Source organism: Hibiscus syriacus, unplaced genomic scaffold (assembly GCF_006381635.1).
Source record: "Hibiscus syriacus cultivar Baekdansim isolate YM2019G1 unplaced genomic scaffold, ASM638163v2 tig00110204_pilon, whole genome shotgun sequence".
Taxonomy (NCBI): Eukaryota; Viridiplantae; Streptophyta; class Magnoliopsida; order Malvales; family Malvaceae; genus Hibiscus; species Hibiscus syriacus.
The window spans coordinates 1,261,027-1,279,634 of NW_024062626.1; the positions used below are offsets into that span (position 1 = coordinate 1,261,027).

The 18,608-nt window shown below is 35.4% G+C and overlaps 2 protein-coding genes and 1 pseudogene across 2 annotated transcripts; 2 read left to right on the plus strand and 1 right to left on the minus strand.

The window, feature by feature from the left end:
* The first annotated feature begins 1,046 nt into the window (after positions 1–1,046).
* On the plus strand, positions 1,047–6,741 carry LOC120219151 (ATPase GET3B-like). The gene is made up of 12 exons (XM_039216021.1): positions 1,047–1,338; positions 2,528–2,739; positions 2,833–2,895; positions 3,082–3,192; positions 3,708–3,782; positions 3,869–4,000; positions 4,838–4,912; positions 5,010–5,108; positions 5,621–5,755; positions 6,148–6,297; positions 6,635–6,673; positions 6,717–6,741. Exons 1-10 carry the CDS (start codon positions 1,152–1,154, stop codon positions 6,283–6,285), a joined length of 1,227 nt encoding a protein of 408 aa, XP_039071952.1. The 5' UTR covers positions 1,047–1,151; the 3' UTR covers positions 6,286–6,297; positions 6,635–6,673; positions 6,717–6,741.
* A 1,403-nt stretch (positions 6,742–8,144) lies between these two features.
* Positions 8,145–9,033, plus strand: LOC120219148 (probable acetyltransferase NATA1-like). The gene has a single exon (XM_039216020.1). The coding sequence runs from the start codon at positions 8,236–8,238 to the stop codon at positions 8,941–8,943; it is 708 nt and encodes a 235-aa protein (XP_039071951.1). The 5' UTR covers positions 8,145–8,235; the 3' UTR covers positions 8,944–9,033.
* Positions 9,034–9,537: 504 nt separating this feature from the next.
* On the minus strand, positions 9,538–17,929 carry LOC120219187 (annotated as a pseudogene).
* Positions 17,930–18,608: the final 679 nt, after the last annotated feature.

Below are 18,608 nucleotides of genomic sequence, written 5' to 3' on the forward strand. Positions count from 1 at the left end.
AAATTTAAATTGAATTTTTTAAGTTAAACTCGAGCTTAAACTATTCCCCGACTGAGCGTACTCTGGGGTAAATATAAGGTAGTATTTGTTCAAATATAACTCTCAACCATTTAACATTAAACACTCACACCCTTGCGTAATTGCATTCATGGTGCTCGAGCTTAAAATCTTAAGGAATAATAATAATTTATTTATCACCAACTTCACTTGGTTCGAGCCATATTATATATTTTCTATATTCTTATAATTTATATTATTTTTAAATAAGGGATTCTATTACATTTTTTTTCGTTTATGCGGTATTTTCTACCCAATTTTTGTCATTTAAATAGATGGCCTGATTGATAAAATTAAAAAATCAATAGTTAAAGTAAAAAGGATAAATAGTTAAGTGGTCATTCCTATAATTTACTCTTTACTTTTCTATCTTTACACTCCATGATTCCTTTAAGCATTTGATATTTGTACATACTGTGAATATAATACAGATATGATATCATTTCGTGGGAGAGATATTTTTCTTGAAGACAAGACGTATTGTAAATATATAAAGATAAATTATACTTATAATTATTTAGTTATTATTATTATTATTATTATTATTTTTATCAATGATATTTTAATATTAACAATTAGACCAAATTGTTTAATTGTTGTGCTTAAACTACAGTAGTTGATATTTAATGGAGTAGATGATATAGATATTAAAAAATACTATAATTACACATTTAATCTTTAATCTTTATATATTTTTATTAATTTAATTATAATTATAACAAAATTAGTCTCTAATTAAGTGATAACACATGTCACTATTTGATTGGAAAATATTTTCTTAATTTTAATTTATTTAAACAAATTAAAAATTATTTTATAATATTTTAATAAATTTAATAATTATTTTATAACATTAAGCTTTTAATAATAAAAAAATCTTATTTTAACATAATTCAACATTATTATATAAAAGTATGAACAAAAACGGAACATCAATACAATTCAAGCCGGAAGAAAACGCAAAATTGGATTGGCGAATTAGGCAAAGTTGATTAACATTGCTATCCAAGTTTTCTTTGTTTCAATAGAAGGACACCTCATTGACGTGTTTTAACTACTTAGAACAGCTTGAAAAGAAAAACGAAGAGGCAAAAATGGCGAAAGCAGCAGCATGGCATGCTTCATTTACTTCATATTCATCATCATCATCATCTCCTTTTGCAAGGAATCCAATGGTACCTGTTGGATTTTTTCTTTCATTTTCACCCAGACTCCACACTTTATCTTCGGCTTTTCCTTCATTTTCTATCAAAACAAAAAGACCCAACAACTCTTTTCAAGGTAATTCCTTTACTTTGTTTTACCTCTCTCCTAGATTGGTTATATCTTTCTAGGGCCTCGCTTTGTTTTCCTTATTTATTTGGAAAATTTTAATGTGTTTTTTAAGTTTTTTATATTAATTATTATTATTTATTTGTTGTAATGGATTTTGAATTGGGTAGTTTTAAACTTTTAATTTACAAGAAGTAGGATTATTGAGCGATTTCAAATTTAATAAATTGTTGTTAAGTACATAGGAAAATTTTTGATTTTTTTTAAGTTTATCTTCAGGTTGTAGTGGGATGATCCATTGGTTAGTTCAGTTCGCAAGTAATGGAATTTTTATGTAATATGAAATATGTAAGCTACTGAGGATTGTTGTAGATATAAAACTGAAAATTTTGTTAAAAACAAGCGAAGGAAATGCTAGTTTTAGTGGATTAGAGGAGTAAATTACTGGAAATTGAAAGATGGTGATAGGATAGTTCGTTTTATTTCAAGTTTCTTCATGAATTTGGAGATCCTCGGAGGGTCATATCCTTTTGCTAGCATCTGGAAATGTGTTGGACAAGGCACTTTCAATAAAATAATGTAGAGTTGGAGCAAATGTCACAAAAAAATTAAGAGTCGCAGCGACATAGAAAGAAAGTTGGAGTTCATTCTTGCGTGAATACATTTTTGTAGTTAAAAGTCTTTTTTCCCCTGAAATTTATAGGAGACAATCAGATGACATAGTTGAAATTATTTTTATGAGATGTTGCTTAATGTTTTAGGGAATTGTGTTCAATGGAGTAATGCGTCAGTCCCATGTTATTATGACTCCTCATTTTCATGAAATATTTGTGCTTGGCACATTCAAACACGTATTGGACAAGTTCCTTCAATATATGGAAAAAAAGAAATTATTTTATGAGATGTTGCTTAATGTTTTAGGGAATTGTGTTCAATGGAGTAATGCGTCAGTCCCATGTTATTATGACTCCTCATTTTCATGAAATATTTGTGCTTGGCACATTCAAACACGGTATTGGACAAGTTCCTTCAAATATATGGAAAAACTAAAAAATTGAGCATACCAGTGTCAAACATATACCTGAATCCAATACTCCCCTCGACTTTGAGCAAAGCAGTTTTAGGTCGCTGTGGCATTTCCTTGGATTAATCCTAGCTTATGGCTTCTGAATGATTCATCTCTATACTTTTGTAGCAGTGAGATCTGTGGCTGCTCCTGCAGAAGATGTTGCAGGATTTGACGAAATGGTTTCCGGGACCGAACGCAAGTATTACATGTTAGGTGGCAAGGGAGGTGTAGGGAAAACAAGTTGTGCAGCTTCACTAGCAGTTAAATTCGCAAATAATGGACACCATACTCTGGTGGTTTCGACTGATCCGGCTCATTCCTTGAGTGATTCTTTTGCTCAGGTTTAACCCACTCCCTTGTTTTTTTGTTTCAATGCTTTTATTTCTATGGTTATCTTAGTTTGGGCTCGGTCTATGTATTTACTTTTGATCTAGGATTTGACTGGAGGGATGCTAGTGCCAGTTGAAGGACCTGACTTTCCGTTGTGTGCTCTTGAGGTACGTGGAATAAACTTCCTGAATGCCTGTTAATTTTTCTTTGGGACGTTATTTTGTGTTTGTTGCGCGTAATCCTTGAGATCACGTATTCCATAGGAGATAGCTACCTGAGAGCTATTGTTTTGATGGTTTTTTATTGCCTTGTATGCTCTGTAAATGTATGTTAAATTTATAGCTTTGTCACAGATAAACCCGGAGAAGGCTAGGGAAGAGTTTCGAGATGCAACCAAGAATAATGGTGGAACTGGGATCAAAGAATTCATGGATGGCATGGGCCTTGGGATGCTTGTAGAACAGGTGAAGCTTTATTTACTATTTTTTCTGTGTAATGCCATGTATGGCCTCGCTGTTTAAGTTGTTGCCATTAATCTTTTAAATAAGCCAAAATTTCCCTAAATGGCTAATGCATCATTTTGTGTTTCATGCGGAAGACACACACAGCATGCATACCCGGTGGCGAATCCATAAATATTTTTTAGGGAGGACACATATATTAACAACATAAATTTTTTGTACAGGGTGGGCACAATCAATAAAATAAGTAATAACCCGAAGAAAATTCGGATTTCAGGTGTACCTATGCTCACACTCGTGCATATGGTGACACATGAAACCAAAGTAGCTTGGCAAGTATAAAATGCTAACCATAGGAGAAATGAGAAAATTTTGCTTCATGAATTTCCTGATTGTATGTGGGTCCTAATCTTTCACGTAAGCTGCTTTTTCTAAGGTCTCGGCTTGTTTATTCCTTTGACATTTTTGGATTTTATAAGTTATGATCTGTGCTTCTCATGCTTCTTTTAACTTCGAAGTTAGGAGAGCTGCAATTGGGAGAGCTGCTCGACACTCCGCCTCCTGGTTTAGATGAAGCTATTGCAATTTCAAAGGTAGCATTATGTTCCCGGCTTATTTCCTTGTCTTATTGCAGCTTTCATATATTTTGCTGTATACTGACTGCTAAAGATCTTGCTAGGTGATGCAATTTCTTGAATCACCACAATATAATATGTTTACTCGAATAGTTTTCGACACTGCGCCAACGGTGAGTGATGAGTTTATTCTTCCTATTATGTGGCACTTGATATTCAAAATCAACCAGATTCGGGTTTGTGTGTTGGATACAAATGTGTCTGACGCAGTTATGAAAAATGACTGACAAGTAACATCTTCCTCTTAAAAGATGAGCTTATTGTCCTTTGTGGTTCATTCTTACTATATTAGAGATGCTTTTAAGTTTAAGATAGATGATTTCTCATGTGATTGTGACTCACAGAGTTGGCATGTCTAACTGATTTCACATGTAAAGCTAAGTTACTCGGTCTCGTGTGTGAGTGTCGGATATGAGTACGTGTCCGACATGGGTATGTTCATGTCTTTTTAAGTTTTTCCCATGTATTTAGAGGGGCCTTTGTAAGTTTTTCTAGTCTGTATTAGACTCAGATAATTGAAAATTTTAGAGTCTTATCAACATAGTTGTAAAGCCTTCCATTCATCGAGAGTGGTGAGGTTGAGTTGGTTGACAATGTAAGCAGAATTCAGAAGATTGTCCTTTTTTGACATAGCTGTCTTACAAAATCGAATCATCATTAGTCAAATCAATCATTTTTACGAATCCAGAACTAGCTTTATATTTGATGATATATATATATGGGATAATATCCAGTTACTCTGTATTTTTTTAATTTTACACTGATTTAGGATCAATGAGTGTAAATGAATGGCTAAGATAAAAACTTTGTGCATTTGCATTATCCATCTCTTTTTTTCTTTTACCTGTAAAAAACTCCTCATCTTCAACTGTATATCTCGGCCAATGTAAAACTAAAGGGTTTTACATAATGTAATCCTACATCTCTCTCTCTCTATATATATGTATATATGTTTTCTTATCTAGTTTTGAAGGAACTAAATTCATTTCTTTCACTGTCGTTGCCATATACAGCTTAGACAGAAGATTGCTTCAGCCACCTCCGCCATAAAATCTGTTTTCGGGAAAGAAGAAACCCAACAGAATTCTGTAAGACTGATATAGATAAGATTGTCATCTTGTTTTCATTTTTTTAATCATTTTATTTTATTCTTCAACACTATTTATCCATATATTATTGGTGCAGGCTGACAAGTTGGAGAAATTGAGGGAGAGGATGGTAAAAGTGAGAGACCTTTTCCGTGATGCAGATTCTACGGAGTTTGTCATCGTCACAATCCCGACGGTATTGCCACTTACAATTGTAGTTCAGCCTCAATTTCAGTACTTAATTATTTAGCATTATTTACATTAGCCTTTCCTTCCATTACATATAAGGTTTGTTAAGCTTGATCTGAATGGAAGACTTTTTTCTTAAAATTAAGGGTGCAGTGGAACGGAGTGCTTTTGGCGAATGCTTGTTCTATTCCACGCTGGTCTACCTTTTAAAATTACAATCTTACCCCTTAAAATATATATCAAAGAATATTAAATATTACATTCGTGAATAAATTGTAACTTAACTTTTTACAATATTAAGTAAAACAATTAATGAAAATTGAGGCAGCGCATGGTGGAGCTGCTACGGGTGTAACCGATATTCATGGAGATAAAGGTTTCTAAAATTCATGCAAGAGTAAGCTAGATGTAGATAATTCAACCTATACCGTGCTCCACCCTGTCCAACTCCACTCCATTGCAATTATGATGATTGTTTATTTCAATTAAATCGCTTATATTTTACGTACTTTTGCTTAGGTGATGGCGGTTAGCGAGTCCTCCAGGTTAAGTGCCTCCTTGAAGAAGGAAAATGTTCCTGTGAAGAGACTAATTGTTAATCAGATTCTTCCTCCATCTACCTCTGACTGCAAGTTTTGTGCAGTCAAAAGGAAGGTATATTTATCTTTTACTTCTGTAAAAAGATTATGAGGAGGCAAAATAAATTGAATTCATTGGATTTCGAACTGATTTGATCTTATAAGGATGAATCTTTTTTTCAATATCGGGTTTGGGGTGGGGTGGACCTGTTTTCTATTGTTAAATCAGATTTTTCCGTTATCGGCATCTGACTGCAGGATTTTTTAAGCGAAAAGTAAGGGTATTCATCTTTTACTTTTATATAAAGATTATAAGTAGAGTCTGCAAAATAACCTGAATCTATCGGTTTCTATCTGACTTGACCTTATATGCTATGAATGCTAGAATATGCTATGAATATTCCATTGACATTCTCCTTTTCGGCTTACTCTTCCCTCAAAGTACTCATCGTTCGATTAATGTTTCAGGATCAGATGCGTGCTCTTGATATGGTCCAGAGAGATCCCGAGCTATCAAGCTTGAAGCTGATCCAGTCACCCTTAGTTGACTTGGAGATTAGAGGTGTTCCGGCACTTAAATTTATGGGTGACATTGTCTGGAAATAAGTCATCACTATGGTAATCCCTATCTATGAAATGGTAGTTATACTTCCTATTAGATGTGTTCATGACCTGGTTTAGGTCAGGCTTTGACTCGGCAAAATTGAAATCCCTTGCTAAAACACATTCAAATAGGGTTTGAGTCGGCTTGACTCGGATAGGCCATGTTATTATTTAAAGATCATACATGAAGAAACTTGGAAAAATAATGAACGAATTCGAGTCAAACACATATCGGTATCTAACATTAAAACCCGGACTTCATAACCGTTGGATCACCGTTATGCAATCTGATACTAATCTGTGGTTGTGAATTTGACAATGGCAGGTTCATTTAACAATGAATCCGGATCCAGAAGTTTCAGGCAGCCACGAAGATGAAAGTTCATAAATGGCATTGAAGAAGCTTGGGGTTTTGGATAAGGAAACTACGAGAGCTCAAAAGCTTGAAATTGGGTGATGCAAAAGGAAAACCTCAAGTTTTGTAGAACCCCAAATCTTATATGCATACACACTGTTCTTCCTTACTTTCTGCATAAGAGCAATGATATAACAGACATAATATTGTTCAAAGTTATAAAATTTTTCAAAAAATTAAAAAAAAATCATGAAGTGTATCACATATGCTAGAAGAGCCTGACACACAAAATCTTGTAGACCAAGAAAAGCATTGAACAAAAAGAAAGAACATGAGAGAAGGTGGTCACATATCTTTTTAAAAGGTATTGTTCTTGATTAATGTAATAAAAATGCGCATCTATTTACTTTCGTGTCGGCGTTTTGTAATGAAATCAAACAGCTGTTTATCTTGAGACTGCCTTAAAGAAAGTGACAGGTAAAATTGAAATTTGCATGTGCTTCTTTATTTTTATTTTTTTTTTCATTTCAGATTAGTTTAGGTGCGCGGGTTACCTTTTCAGATGAAATGGAAATCATTAGATTATCACTAATTATATATTAAATACAAGAGTAAATTATATGTATAGTAATTAAATTATAAAATAAATTTTGTAAATAAAATTATTTAGTTATTAAAATAAAAAGTTTCAATAAAAGCATTGATAGTTGGTTGTTAATAGAGATACTGGCGTGTTAATTAATTAAATAAATTTATATAATTATGTATTTGATCTTCATTATTTAAGATAATATTTAATCACTGAACGAAATTTTTAATTAATTTAAAATTGAAAATATATATTAAATTATATCTTATTGTTAAAAAATAAAGAAAATAAGAGAGAATGGAGATTTAAACCTAAGGCCTACAGAAAATAACGACACACCTAACTGCTGAACCAAATTTAAAATTTAGCTTATAATTGTTAACATTATATACATATATATTAATTCAAATTTAATACTTAATTTATATGAAATTACAATATATTTAATTCATTAATAGTATGGTCTAATTAAATTAAACATATATACAAAAATATTTTTTAGGTCAAAATAAAAGTAAACTATATTTTTAAATTAAGACGAGAATAATATACATACATATAAACTCCAAACCTAAAAAAATAATTTAATCCTTAAATTAGATTAAAAAATTAATTTAACCTATATATCATGTCATCAATTATAATAGATCGTTACATCAATATCAAGAACTGTCACATTAACATTGTGATTATTAACGATGAAAAATGTTGATTAAATAGTCACATTTTTTTTAGTTTAAAGGCTACATTAAATATAAAAATAATTCAAGAATCACATTAATTTTTTTTTAAAAAAAAAAACCGAGGACCTTAAATATCATTAAACCTAAAAAACTCAATCCCAAGAAAAACACCCTTACATTTCCACACATATTACATTTATACCACAAAACCCCCCACATATAAAACCCTTCTCGACCACAAACTACACCCTCTATTCCCCACATCGCATTCTCTAGATCACCTAAACTTTCACTTCTCTTTTCACTCGCAAACACCCCCAAGTCCAATGGCCGCCGCTGCTCCACCGCCGCCACCATCTGATGTTCCGGAGCCACGCATGGCACCACCGGAAACAGCCCCGATAGGCCACCCTGTGTTCACCAGGATCCGCCTAGCTACCCCTCTAGACGTCCCTTTCATCCACAAACTAATTCACCAAATGGCCGTCTTTGAAAAGCTGATCCACCTCTTCTCCGCCACGGAATCCTCCCTCTCTTCCACCCTCTTCCTCTCCCCTCCTTTCCAGTCCTTCACGATTTTCCTCCTCGAACTTTCCTCTTATCCTATACCTCCACTCCTTTCCCCTTCCCCTTCTTTTACCCCCATAGAGAAAACTTTCAACTTCGACCTCCCTTTGAACGACCCTGAAAAGGATGCCTTTTCGGTTCATTATGGAAGTGATCAAGTAGTAATAGCTGGGTTCGTTTTGTTTTTTCCCAACTACTCGACATTTCTAGGGAAACCAGGGTTTTATGTTGAGGATTTGTTCGTCAGGGAATGCTACAGGAGGAAAGGGTTTGGAAAAATGCTGCTTTCGGCGGTGGCGAAACAGGCGGTGAAAATGGGGTACGGGAGAGTTGAATGGGTGGTTTTGGATTGGAATGTAAACGCTATCAAGTTTTATGAACAAATGGGTGCTCACGTTTTGCCTGAATGGAGGATTTGCAGGCTTACCGGTGATTCTCTTCAAGCTTACCAGAATGCCAATGTTTAGCTGTTTTACGTGAGCATTATGAAAGTGAAATAAAAAAGTTTTTTTTTAAAGTTGGATTCTAAGTTAGCCAAAGACTGAAATTTTATCTTCAGAAATATCCAGTTTTTTTTTTTTTAATGAGATTTGTATTTGCTTGTTTCAGAAGACGAGAAATGATGGATTTCTATGCTATTGTGGTGTTGATTTACTGTTATATTTTTAAATGAAAAATGGATCAATCCCGCAATTTTATCGGATTCAACTTTCATTATTATCAACTTAGTTTCATTAAAATTTAATTATTAATAAATTAAACTACTCATAAAGCTAACTCAATAATGCATAGGCAAGTTTAATTCTTTAATGGACAGTTATTAAGTTTTCTTTCAATTTATTTATCTCAAGATCACCTTCTTGAATTATGTGCCGGACATGAACATGGAATATAAATATTTCAAAAAAGAAATGAAAAAATTGAGTAATTTCTACAAGAAAGGATTGTCATAGCACAAACAACAGGAAACATAAGCTAAGAAGGATCTGACACTCCTAATAGCATTCAGATGATTGGAGAATGCCAATCTACAAAAGGATCAGTTTAGTCCTAGACTATGCCTAATCAGAATCTTCGAGTTTGTACATGAATCCGCTAGATCTGTTACGACCGTACAGATGAAACCAAACTATAATGACAAACTTTCGGGTTGAAGAGTCCACCTAACAATAATGCCCGGTTTTTCGTCTATGCCGGCTAAAATCAGACACAAACCTGAAAGAAAGGCCACAACCTTCAACCTTGCACTGATATGGGCGTTCTCCGGTGTGCACCCGTATATGCTCAGTTCTAGCCCATGCCCACTTGAATGACATGGAACAACCTTTCCATGGGCATTTGAGGGGCCTATCATCATCATGGACTCGTTGATGAAGGATTGCATACTTGTGGGAACGGAATTTCTTTCCACAGCCATAGTACGGACACAGATTCTGTCTGTGCAACCTCAACTCATCCTTTGTCTCGAAACTCATATGGCAGCCTTCCAGGTCACATCCATGAGACCCATTTTTTATTTTCTTCTTACTCTGAGTATGAACTGAATGTTTTCTCGTCTCTTTTGTTGGCAGCCTCTCAGAAGACGCTTTACATGCATTAAGACTGGTGGTTGCATCTTTCCGAGCCCTCGGCCTCAACCCTTCACATGGACTTCTAATAAAGCCATAGCCATCAACCTTTGCAGGTGTTTCCTCCAGTTTTATCTTCCTCTTTCTTCCATACATGATACTTGATTTACAATCTGCCATAACAGACTCATGATCTCCATTCTCTGCCGACGAACAAAATTCATCGACATCATTTACATTCAAGGTAGTATAAGTCTCTCTATTGGTTCTTGAGTACTTCTGGACAGCGATAGTTTTCTGATTCATAGGTCTATGACAGCAAGAAACAGTTCCTTTATCTGCTGTTGCAGCAGCACACAGCTTCTCCTGAGAGCAATCTTCTATCACCACGTGAGTAGGCTGCTTTTCTTGGATTGGCAAATCGGAACCAGTTATAACTTCATCCCCAGCGGTTCCTCTTGTAGCTCGAGTTTCTTGCACTACTTCAACATCTAAAGTCACATCAGTATGCCAGTCTGCATTAGAAGACTGATCAATGCCCCTTTCCTTGCTTGCATTAATCTGGATTTCCTGCTTCTGTGCTTTATTCTCGGAAGTTGTACCATCAAAAGAATCTACTGCAGCACAAGGCTCCTTCAGATCTTCACATCTTAACATCGCCTTGTAGTTATTTTTGCTGGTAGCTTCAGTTTCTTGCTGCACTTCATTCTCAGATGTCATACATGAGTTCATAGAAAACTTCAGAATAGTTATGTCCTTCAATCCTTTATCAAATCTTCCAGCACATCGCTGAGCAGAACTTGAATTTGCTGAATTACCAAGATTCATCAAACCATAACCGGAATCCGGTTCCTCACCCCGTCCTTCAGAAAGTGAATTGTCAACCTCGGTAGCAGTGGCAGTGTTCTCCACATATCTTTCATAATCCACTGAAATGCAGCATTTGGGACACTCGCCGGCAGGAGAAATCTCATCACTCACAGTGTTACTCTCCATAAGCTTGATCTCACATTTCTTTTGAGAACTAGCACAAGCTGTCAAACTCTGAGTTTCATCGTCCGGATCCAATTCCTCCAAAATTTCATTCTGGTCCTTTTGTACCACTTTGGTAGTCAGGATCTCAAGTTGAGTCGGAATTGACTCACTTCTGGTATTTATCTTGGATTTATTTCCACCATGTTCATCAAGAAGTTGACTTGAAGCAGCCAAATCTTCTCTTGGCAAGTCATTTTTCAAATGTTCACTGACCCCACCAGCTCCAGTTGAAAAATCCGGTTTTCTTTTCTTCCTTCTTGAATACTGAATAATTTTCAGCCCATATTTAGAAATGTTGCTATCAAGCTTTTCCACCAATATTTCATCTACTTTCGTTTCAACACTTTCTTGTGGTTTAGACGGTGATGGATGGTTTAATTTGCCTTTTGAACGGGATTTTCTCGACTGCCATTTGATGTTTAATAACTCCAAACTGCTGTATTTATCAGTGAAAAGACCACTCAATGGCAGTGCATGCTGAACTTGCTTAAATGGAGAGTTCTTTCGGACTTTGACACAGTACCGCAAGTTAACACCAAGTTCAGAGGTCCAGTCTTCCTGAATTTTCTCATGGTCATCATCAATCGCAAAATTGATCAAATTGAGATCCTCCTCGGATGCGGCATCTAGTGGAATATCATTAAAATTGAGAGGGATACCAATAGCGTCCGCAACAGGTATTGCTTGTGCCTTTATTTTCTGATAATCTAACAGATAAGAGAATAGATGTTAAGAACTAATTCAAAACTACAACACAAGCAAATACATGAAATGGTTGAATAATAGATAGTAGCAAATACTACAGACCTATGTCAACTCAGATTTGGTTGTTTCAGATACGGGTACGAGTCCAACAGGGATGGGTTCAATTTTTTTTTAATAATTTTTCATGTATATGGAGGATCTTTAGAAGATCGCATCTCCATATTCGTGTCCAGATATGATTTGGAAACGGATGTTGGGTAGTCCAACAGGGATGGGTTCAATTCTTTTTTTAATAATTTTTCATGTATTTGGAGGATCTTTAGAAGATCATATCTCCATACTCGTGTCCAAATATGATTTGGAAACGGATCTTGGGAATGGATAATCACCCCCCACGGGTTTGCTTTTCTTTTCTACTTTTTGATCGGTTGTTGAAAACAACAGGTTCGAAGCCTAAATGAAGATAAACTGATCTGATGTATAGAATAAACGGGGAAGATAGATCTAAAGTCAATCTTACCTGAATGGCAAATTACCAGCATTTTCGCTCCGCCTTTGGACTGCAAAAGCTCATCGACTTGAACAGCGTGCTCCAGGCAGAAAATCCGAGGTCTCAGATATTTGTTATTTGTTACAGGTGTTCCATCCTTCGGAAACCTTAGTTATTGATGGTAATGGTGAATCCTTGGAAGGAAGTGATAGATCCACAACATGATTGAGATTGTCTGCAGAACAAAGCACGAGATTTACATTAATAATCATTTCATAAACGCAGAAAGATGGTGAAGCAAACTTCTTCGGTTCAAAGCAACATAAGTTCCAACCTCCAAGTTTATGGCAAAAGATATTTAACTTACGGGAAAATAATCCAACTATGTTACAGTCTGAGTGGTGAACAACATGAAGTCAAAGATGAACTGATGATAAAATTGAGAAACAAAAATTTATAAGAAAGGGGTCCCATACCCGAAATTGATCCTTCAACAGGGCAAGAATGGATATTGTTAGGTTCCAAGACTGTTGGACCTTGACATGAAAGATGATTCGCAGGTAGAAGTTCCATAGTTGCTCCCTCGAATGGTTGTACCACAGACATAAATGGATAGCCTAGAATTCCGCAAGCCACACAAGCCAATGTCCCCGAATCAACTTGTAAATCACATGTCAAATCGTCATCATTAGAATATAAATAGTTCAGATTTTCCATGTAGAAGCTCATCTCATCTAAGAGATTCTTTTGATTAGATTTATCTTCACTGTGAATGTCAGAAACATTTTCTTGCAGCATAGTAAAATCTGTAGCAGTTCCGCTGGGCAATTCGGAAATCTTTTCTCACACAAGGAAGTAACAAAGGGTCCCACATTATTGCACGATAAGTCGATTCACTTTTTAGAAGAAGAGATAACAATTTATTTTCGGTTAACAAATCTTCTATAAAAGCCTTCTTTAGTAACACCTCTCGTTCTTCCTTCAAGCGATCTCTCAGACGAGAACTGCGAGCACCAGGTAGCAAGGATCTTGGTATCCTGGAATGGAAACAAATTAATAGAAACAAACTTTAGAAACAACTAAACAGTTCAATTGATATTACTACAACCAAATTTTAGAAAATAATGGAAGATTTATGCAGAACTCTATGTTCATTAAGATTTAAGCTTGACATTCACACCAAAAAAAAAGAGAAACAGATGCCATAATTGGTGGGTTATGGATTAACTTCAGTTGATTAAAGAACAGAAATAATGCCATAATTTTGGTTACAGGTTGTTCTAAAAACTAAAAACACAGTTCTTTTTGTGTCAAAATTTGATATAAAAGAATAAACTAATTAAAAAAACAAAGATCACATAATTGGCGAGTTATTAGGGATTAACTGCAGTTGATTAAACCATATAAACAAAAATGATGCCATAATTATTGTTACAGATTATTCTAAAAACTAAAAACATGGGTTTCAAACATAAAGATTTAACAAAAATAAAGTGTCGGAGCAATAGTGTATTACTATACTGAGCCTTAAATTTATTAACTTTAAATTGGAAACAGATATAGCTGCCTGTAGGCCCACTGTTTTAGGTCTATAAGTGCTATCTGCACCGGGCAACCCTCATCTGTTGAGCTACGAAATATTGATAATATAAATCTTCACAGTGCCAGATTTCCAAACTAACAGATATAGCATTACTTTGGTCCATGCTTTGCTTAAATTAATATAAACTGACCTCGACAAAAAGGACATGGTCAAAAGGTATAACAGCTGCTGATGAGAAAGCATTGGAAGATAGTTCATAGCCGCTCTACGCACAGCAGCTTCTTTAGCAACTTGAAGCCACTGTGGAGTTCCAAAGTTTGCGGCTTCCCCGCAATTAAAACCTGTTTAGTAAAACAATTGACCATGACAATTGATGAGAATTAGAATGAGAGAGCAAAGTCTACAGTAAATGTATGTTCAATTTTTTCACAGATTTCAATGTATTTGGATGGTTCAGGCCTCAGGGAGGATCATATCTCCATAAATATGTTCGGATATGCATTGGACATTGGTACTTCCAGAACAATGAAGAAGTGAAGCAACATAGTCTGAGACAATATTCATATGTAGGTTCACAATGAACACGCTAAAAGGCCCTTCCACATTGTGGGGGTTTATGAAATATAGATACACATGTATAACGCCTGTTGGTCCTAATTCTAGTTCCCTGGTAAAATCCAATTCGTCAAGAATCTTTTCCAATAAGAAGTCGGAACTCATTTTAAATAACTTCAAACATGCTCATCAATGAGATCACCAGCAGCAAGACCTTGATCACTAATGATAAATATATAACCTCATCCCCCACCCAACCCAGACCAAAATGCTTTGACAATGAAATCCTCCCACATCCCGTCTTATAGTTCTTCTCCCAAATGAAAAAAAAATTAAAAGGGAAAAAGATAATTATTATTCTCATAATTACAATAATCATTAATTACCAAAACTGAGCTCAACCCAATACACAGTTCGACCTCAACCGAACATCAAATTCTAAGATCAAGCTCGACTCAAGGTATAATCGAACAACTGGAGCTCGAGCAAACTCAATTACTAATCTTCATATTAAAACTCAAAATTGTGCTTGATTAAGCCAAGATAGAAATCTTATGAGATACCCAAATGGGAAAAGAAGGGGAAAAAACCCAGAACTTTACCTGGAAAGCAAAGGCCAGGGATTACATGTCATAAGTGAAATGGAAAATTGACCAAAAAAGGGGGAAATAGTTCTTTTGCTTGCATGTAATTTTGATGAAAAGAGCGTGAGAAAAAAAACTGAGATGACTCAATCACCAGACTTATCTGATGTAAAGTCAATTTAAATGCACAAGGTTAAGTTGATGCTAGAGATTCCCACTTGATTAAGAAGTCATTTTCTTACTGTTGAAGAAAGCAAGAGCAGGGAGTTTTAGAATTGAAGGTGAATGGTTGATGGTTTGGGAAAGGAAGAGAGTGGCTGTCGGATGAGGATATTGGAAAGAGGTGAACGGCAGAAGGGTTTGGGGAAAGGAGGGGTTGTCGGCTTAGGATATGGGAAGGGGGAAAACTTTGAAAATAGTCTAGGGTTAATATTATATATAATGAGGGTAAAAATGTAATGTAGTAATATAAAAATATTTAAAATTTATATTGAACATGAAAAGCTTGGCTAGTTAATTATTGAGCCATTCGAACTTTTTTCGAGTCAAACTCGAATAGATTGCAAATACCATTGTCTCATTTACACTCCTAAGTGAAACTTATCAATCCCGTACGGAACCCCAAATTTTCACAAATATAAATAAATTTGTTACGACATACCTATCATTCAGATGGTTTACCCCTATTAGAACATATCCATTCCATTCTTACAAGATCATGTCAAGCTAAAATGTGTTCCTATTCAGAAAGAGAGAAAGAGAACAGTTTTCCTGAATAAGTTATGCCATCAAAGAAAAGACACATTCATTTAATATTTGCACATTTTCTATTTCGTGCTTCTAATGGTCAATAAAACAAAAACGTGCAGGAATTAAATCCCCCATTCAGGAGATAGAGGATCAATGAAATCATCATAAAGCTGAAAATATAAAGAAATTACCATGGCTGAATCCTACATGGTAGGCTCTCGGAAAAGTCACAACGAATTCACCAGGATTCTGTATTAACCTGAAGAAACAACAGAATAAACATAAGTAGAACTTCAAAAGTACGGAATGAAGCACTCAAAAGTTTTCCGATAATGGGATGTTAACATCCTCACATCTGCAAGTTCGATATCATTACATGACCAAGGGAGACCAGGGATACAATTACTCAAAAGAACAACAGCAACTCACCTACAACAAGGAATGCCAGATGCGACAATCAACTCAGGTGATAAAAGAGTTGTCTTCTCACCCAGTAATGACAGAGCAGCTGGCAAGAAAGGATACTGAAATTGAGTTACAAGAAAGGTATAAAAGTTGCAATAATCAACTAAGTCTGATGGATGTCAAATGTTCCACTCGAAGGACATAAGTCTAAAACATCCTAGAATTAGCAAAACCACATTTTCATAAGCCTCCATATATTCTACAACTGGTGAGCGAAAAATTGAAGCAATTCCAGATGAGAGAGTCCAACAAATTATTTACTATAGTCCATAAATCAAGAAATGAAATCGTGCAAGCTATTATTAAAACCCACCCCGATGTAATACACAACAACCTAATATATGATGACAAAAAATGTTGTACCTAAGCGGTCAATGTTACCACCATAACCCTCAGTGCGGATAACTTCCTCAAAAGCAAATGCATGATCTCCAGGAACAGCATACCAAGTCTTTGAAGAGCCAGTATGAAGAAAATTCATGCTATGAAGCTCATGATCTTCAACATGCCATGCAAACCAGCTAAACAACATGCCAATATAAACCATGGGAGAAGTAACACCAGGAATATCATCAGGCATAAAACGTGTAAGAGAGCCAGCTGAGCGAGCAATCACTTGAAGATTCCAAGGACTATTTGAAAGCTTCCAACCAGCGGTACCTTCCATATCAGTGCCAGCATTTACATTCTTTCTTTTAGAATGAGAATTTTCATCTGATACCATGGTTGACAATGTAGTTGATGACTTGGGTGTTTCTACACATGAATCTGGATTACTTTTAATGGAAGTATCTTTAATCTCATCCCTGTGTGAATTATTTACAGTATCGATCTCATCTTTCTTGCATTGAGAGTTTTCCCTCCTGTATGACATCCTCTTCCTCCTCCTCCTCCTATGGAAATACTGAAATTGACCGTCTGGTTCCCCAAAACATGATCCGGGGACATCATTAGCATATTCCACATATATAGACTTCTCTGAAGCCACCTTCCAAAATAATGCCTCGATATGCAATGGTGATACCTCCTTAAGCACACCCAATAAACTCTTTGCCAATGTCTTGGACTTGGATTCAAACTGCTCTAATGTATAAATCTCCCCACTTTGCCACACTTGCTTCTGAACACCACATTGTGGACTATTAGCCACCCCTTTTATTCTCCTCCCACTCTGCCCCAGCTCCTGATGTCGAGTCGTAAACACCGCCCTTCTTTCCCCATCATCACCACCACTATCCCCAAAACTTGAAACAAAACCAACATTCACGTCACTTCCTAGTTCCGGACACTTGGACAGAGACCTATTCAAATTGTTAAAAACGTACTTTTTCGATGGTTTTGGAAATGGTGGAATAATCTTACATATACCATAAGAACCAGCTTCTTTCTCAATCTTTGATATATATGCAATGGGGTCAGCAAACTCGGTATCTGTCGGCCGAAATTCAGGTGCCAACGGCAACCGTTTAAGCCACTTTGGTATTTCCACATTTCCCATTTACAACAAATATTTTAAACAACAAAGAACAACATAAACCAATCAAATCATTAACCCTTAACATACATTGCTTATTGATGTTTCAAAGGTATGAAAATTGACAATAACCCAATTCTCTAAACCACTAAATACCATTGTTCTAAAGCGTTTGCCGACATGGGTTTCACTCGTTTCGTTGTTTCCTTCAATCAAAACTACATAGAACTCCAAAGTTTTAGGGTAAATTTTATAAACTTGTCGCATGAAAACTCTATCAAATAAATTAGGGGGAAAGAATAAAAACCTGGAGAACCGCCAGAAGCCGCTTGAAAATCTGGACACTACTCTTCACAAAGCGGCAAACAACAGGGAGAGGAAGCTAGGTTTTGGTCAAGCAATCTGGTGCAAGTTAGCTGGGGTTAACGTGCGGAGAGATGTTAATGCAGATTGTGTGGACCGTGCGATATTCGGTGGTATGATGAGGTAAGATTGGGTGATATTATATATTGGGCCACTTGCATGATGAAAATAACATGTATGGGACCTCCAAGTTTATATCTTTATTCTATCCTTACACAATTGTAAAGGATTAGATTACCGGTCCGACTACATAAATTCCATCCATATGAACCGATCTTTTATAAAAAAAATATTTTTACATAAATTTGGATGGTAAAAGATGTTGTTATTTCTCCTTAGAGATTATTAGGTCTATAACTGAACACGAACGAGGGAATGTTCAGGTTCGTTCGTTTAACTTTAGCCGAATAAATAAACAAATACGAACAACTAAACGAAAGAAAATTTATTGTTCGTGTTCGTTCGTTAAAATGATAAACAAACGAACGGGAAATGAACATAAACGAACAAACATAAAATTAATTGAGTTTGTAAAGTTTTTTATCTTTTCAAATAATTTTAAGGTTTATATTTTTTTAATTGATTTGGGTCTTTTTTTAT

Bases quoted from the DNA above. Each gene is read 5' to 3' on its own strand.
- LOC120219148 (XM_039216020.1), top strand. From the start codon at position 8,236: ATGGCCGCCGCTGCTCCACCGCCGCCACCATCTGATGTTCCGGAGCCA.
- LOC120219151 (XM_039216021.1), top strand. From the start codon at position 1,152: ATGGCGAAAGCAGCAGCATGGCATGCTTCATTTACTTCATATTCATCA. The intron at 3,193-3,707 runs GTGAAGCTTTAT...TTAACTTCGAAG, and splicing joins TTGGGATGCTTGTAGAACAG to TTAGGAGAGCTGCAATTGGG. The intron at 3,783-3,868 runs GTAGCATTATGT...AGATCTTGCTAG, and splicing joins AAGCTATTGCAATTTCAAAG to GTGATGCAATTTCTTGAATC.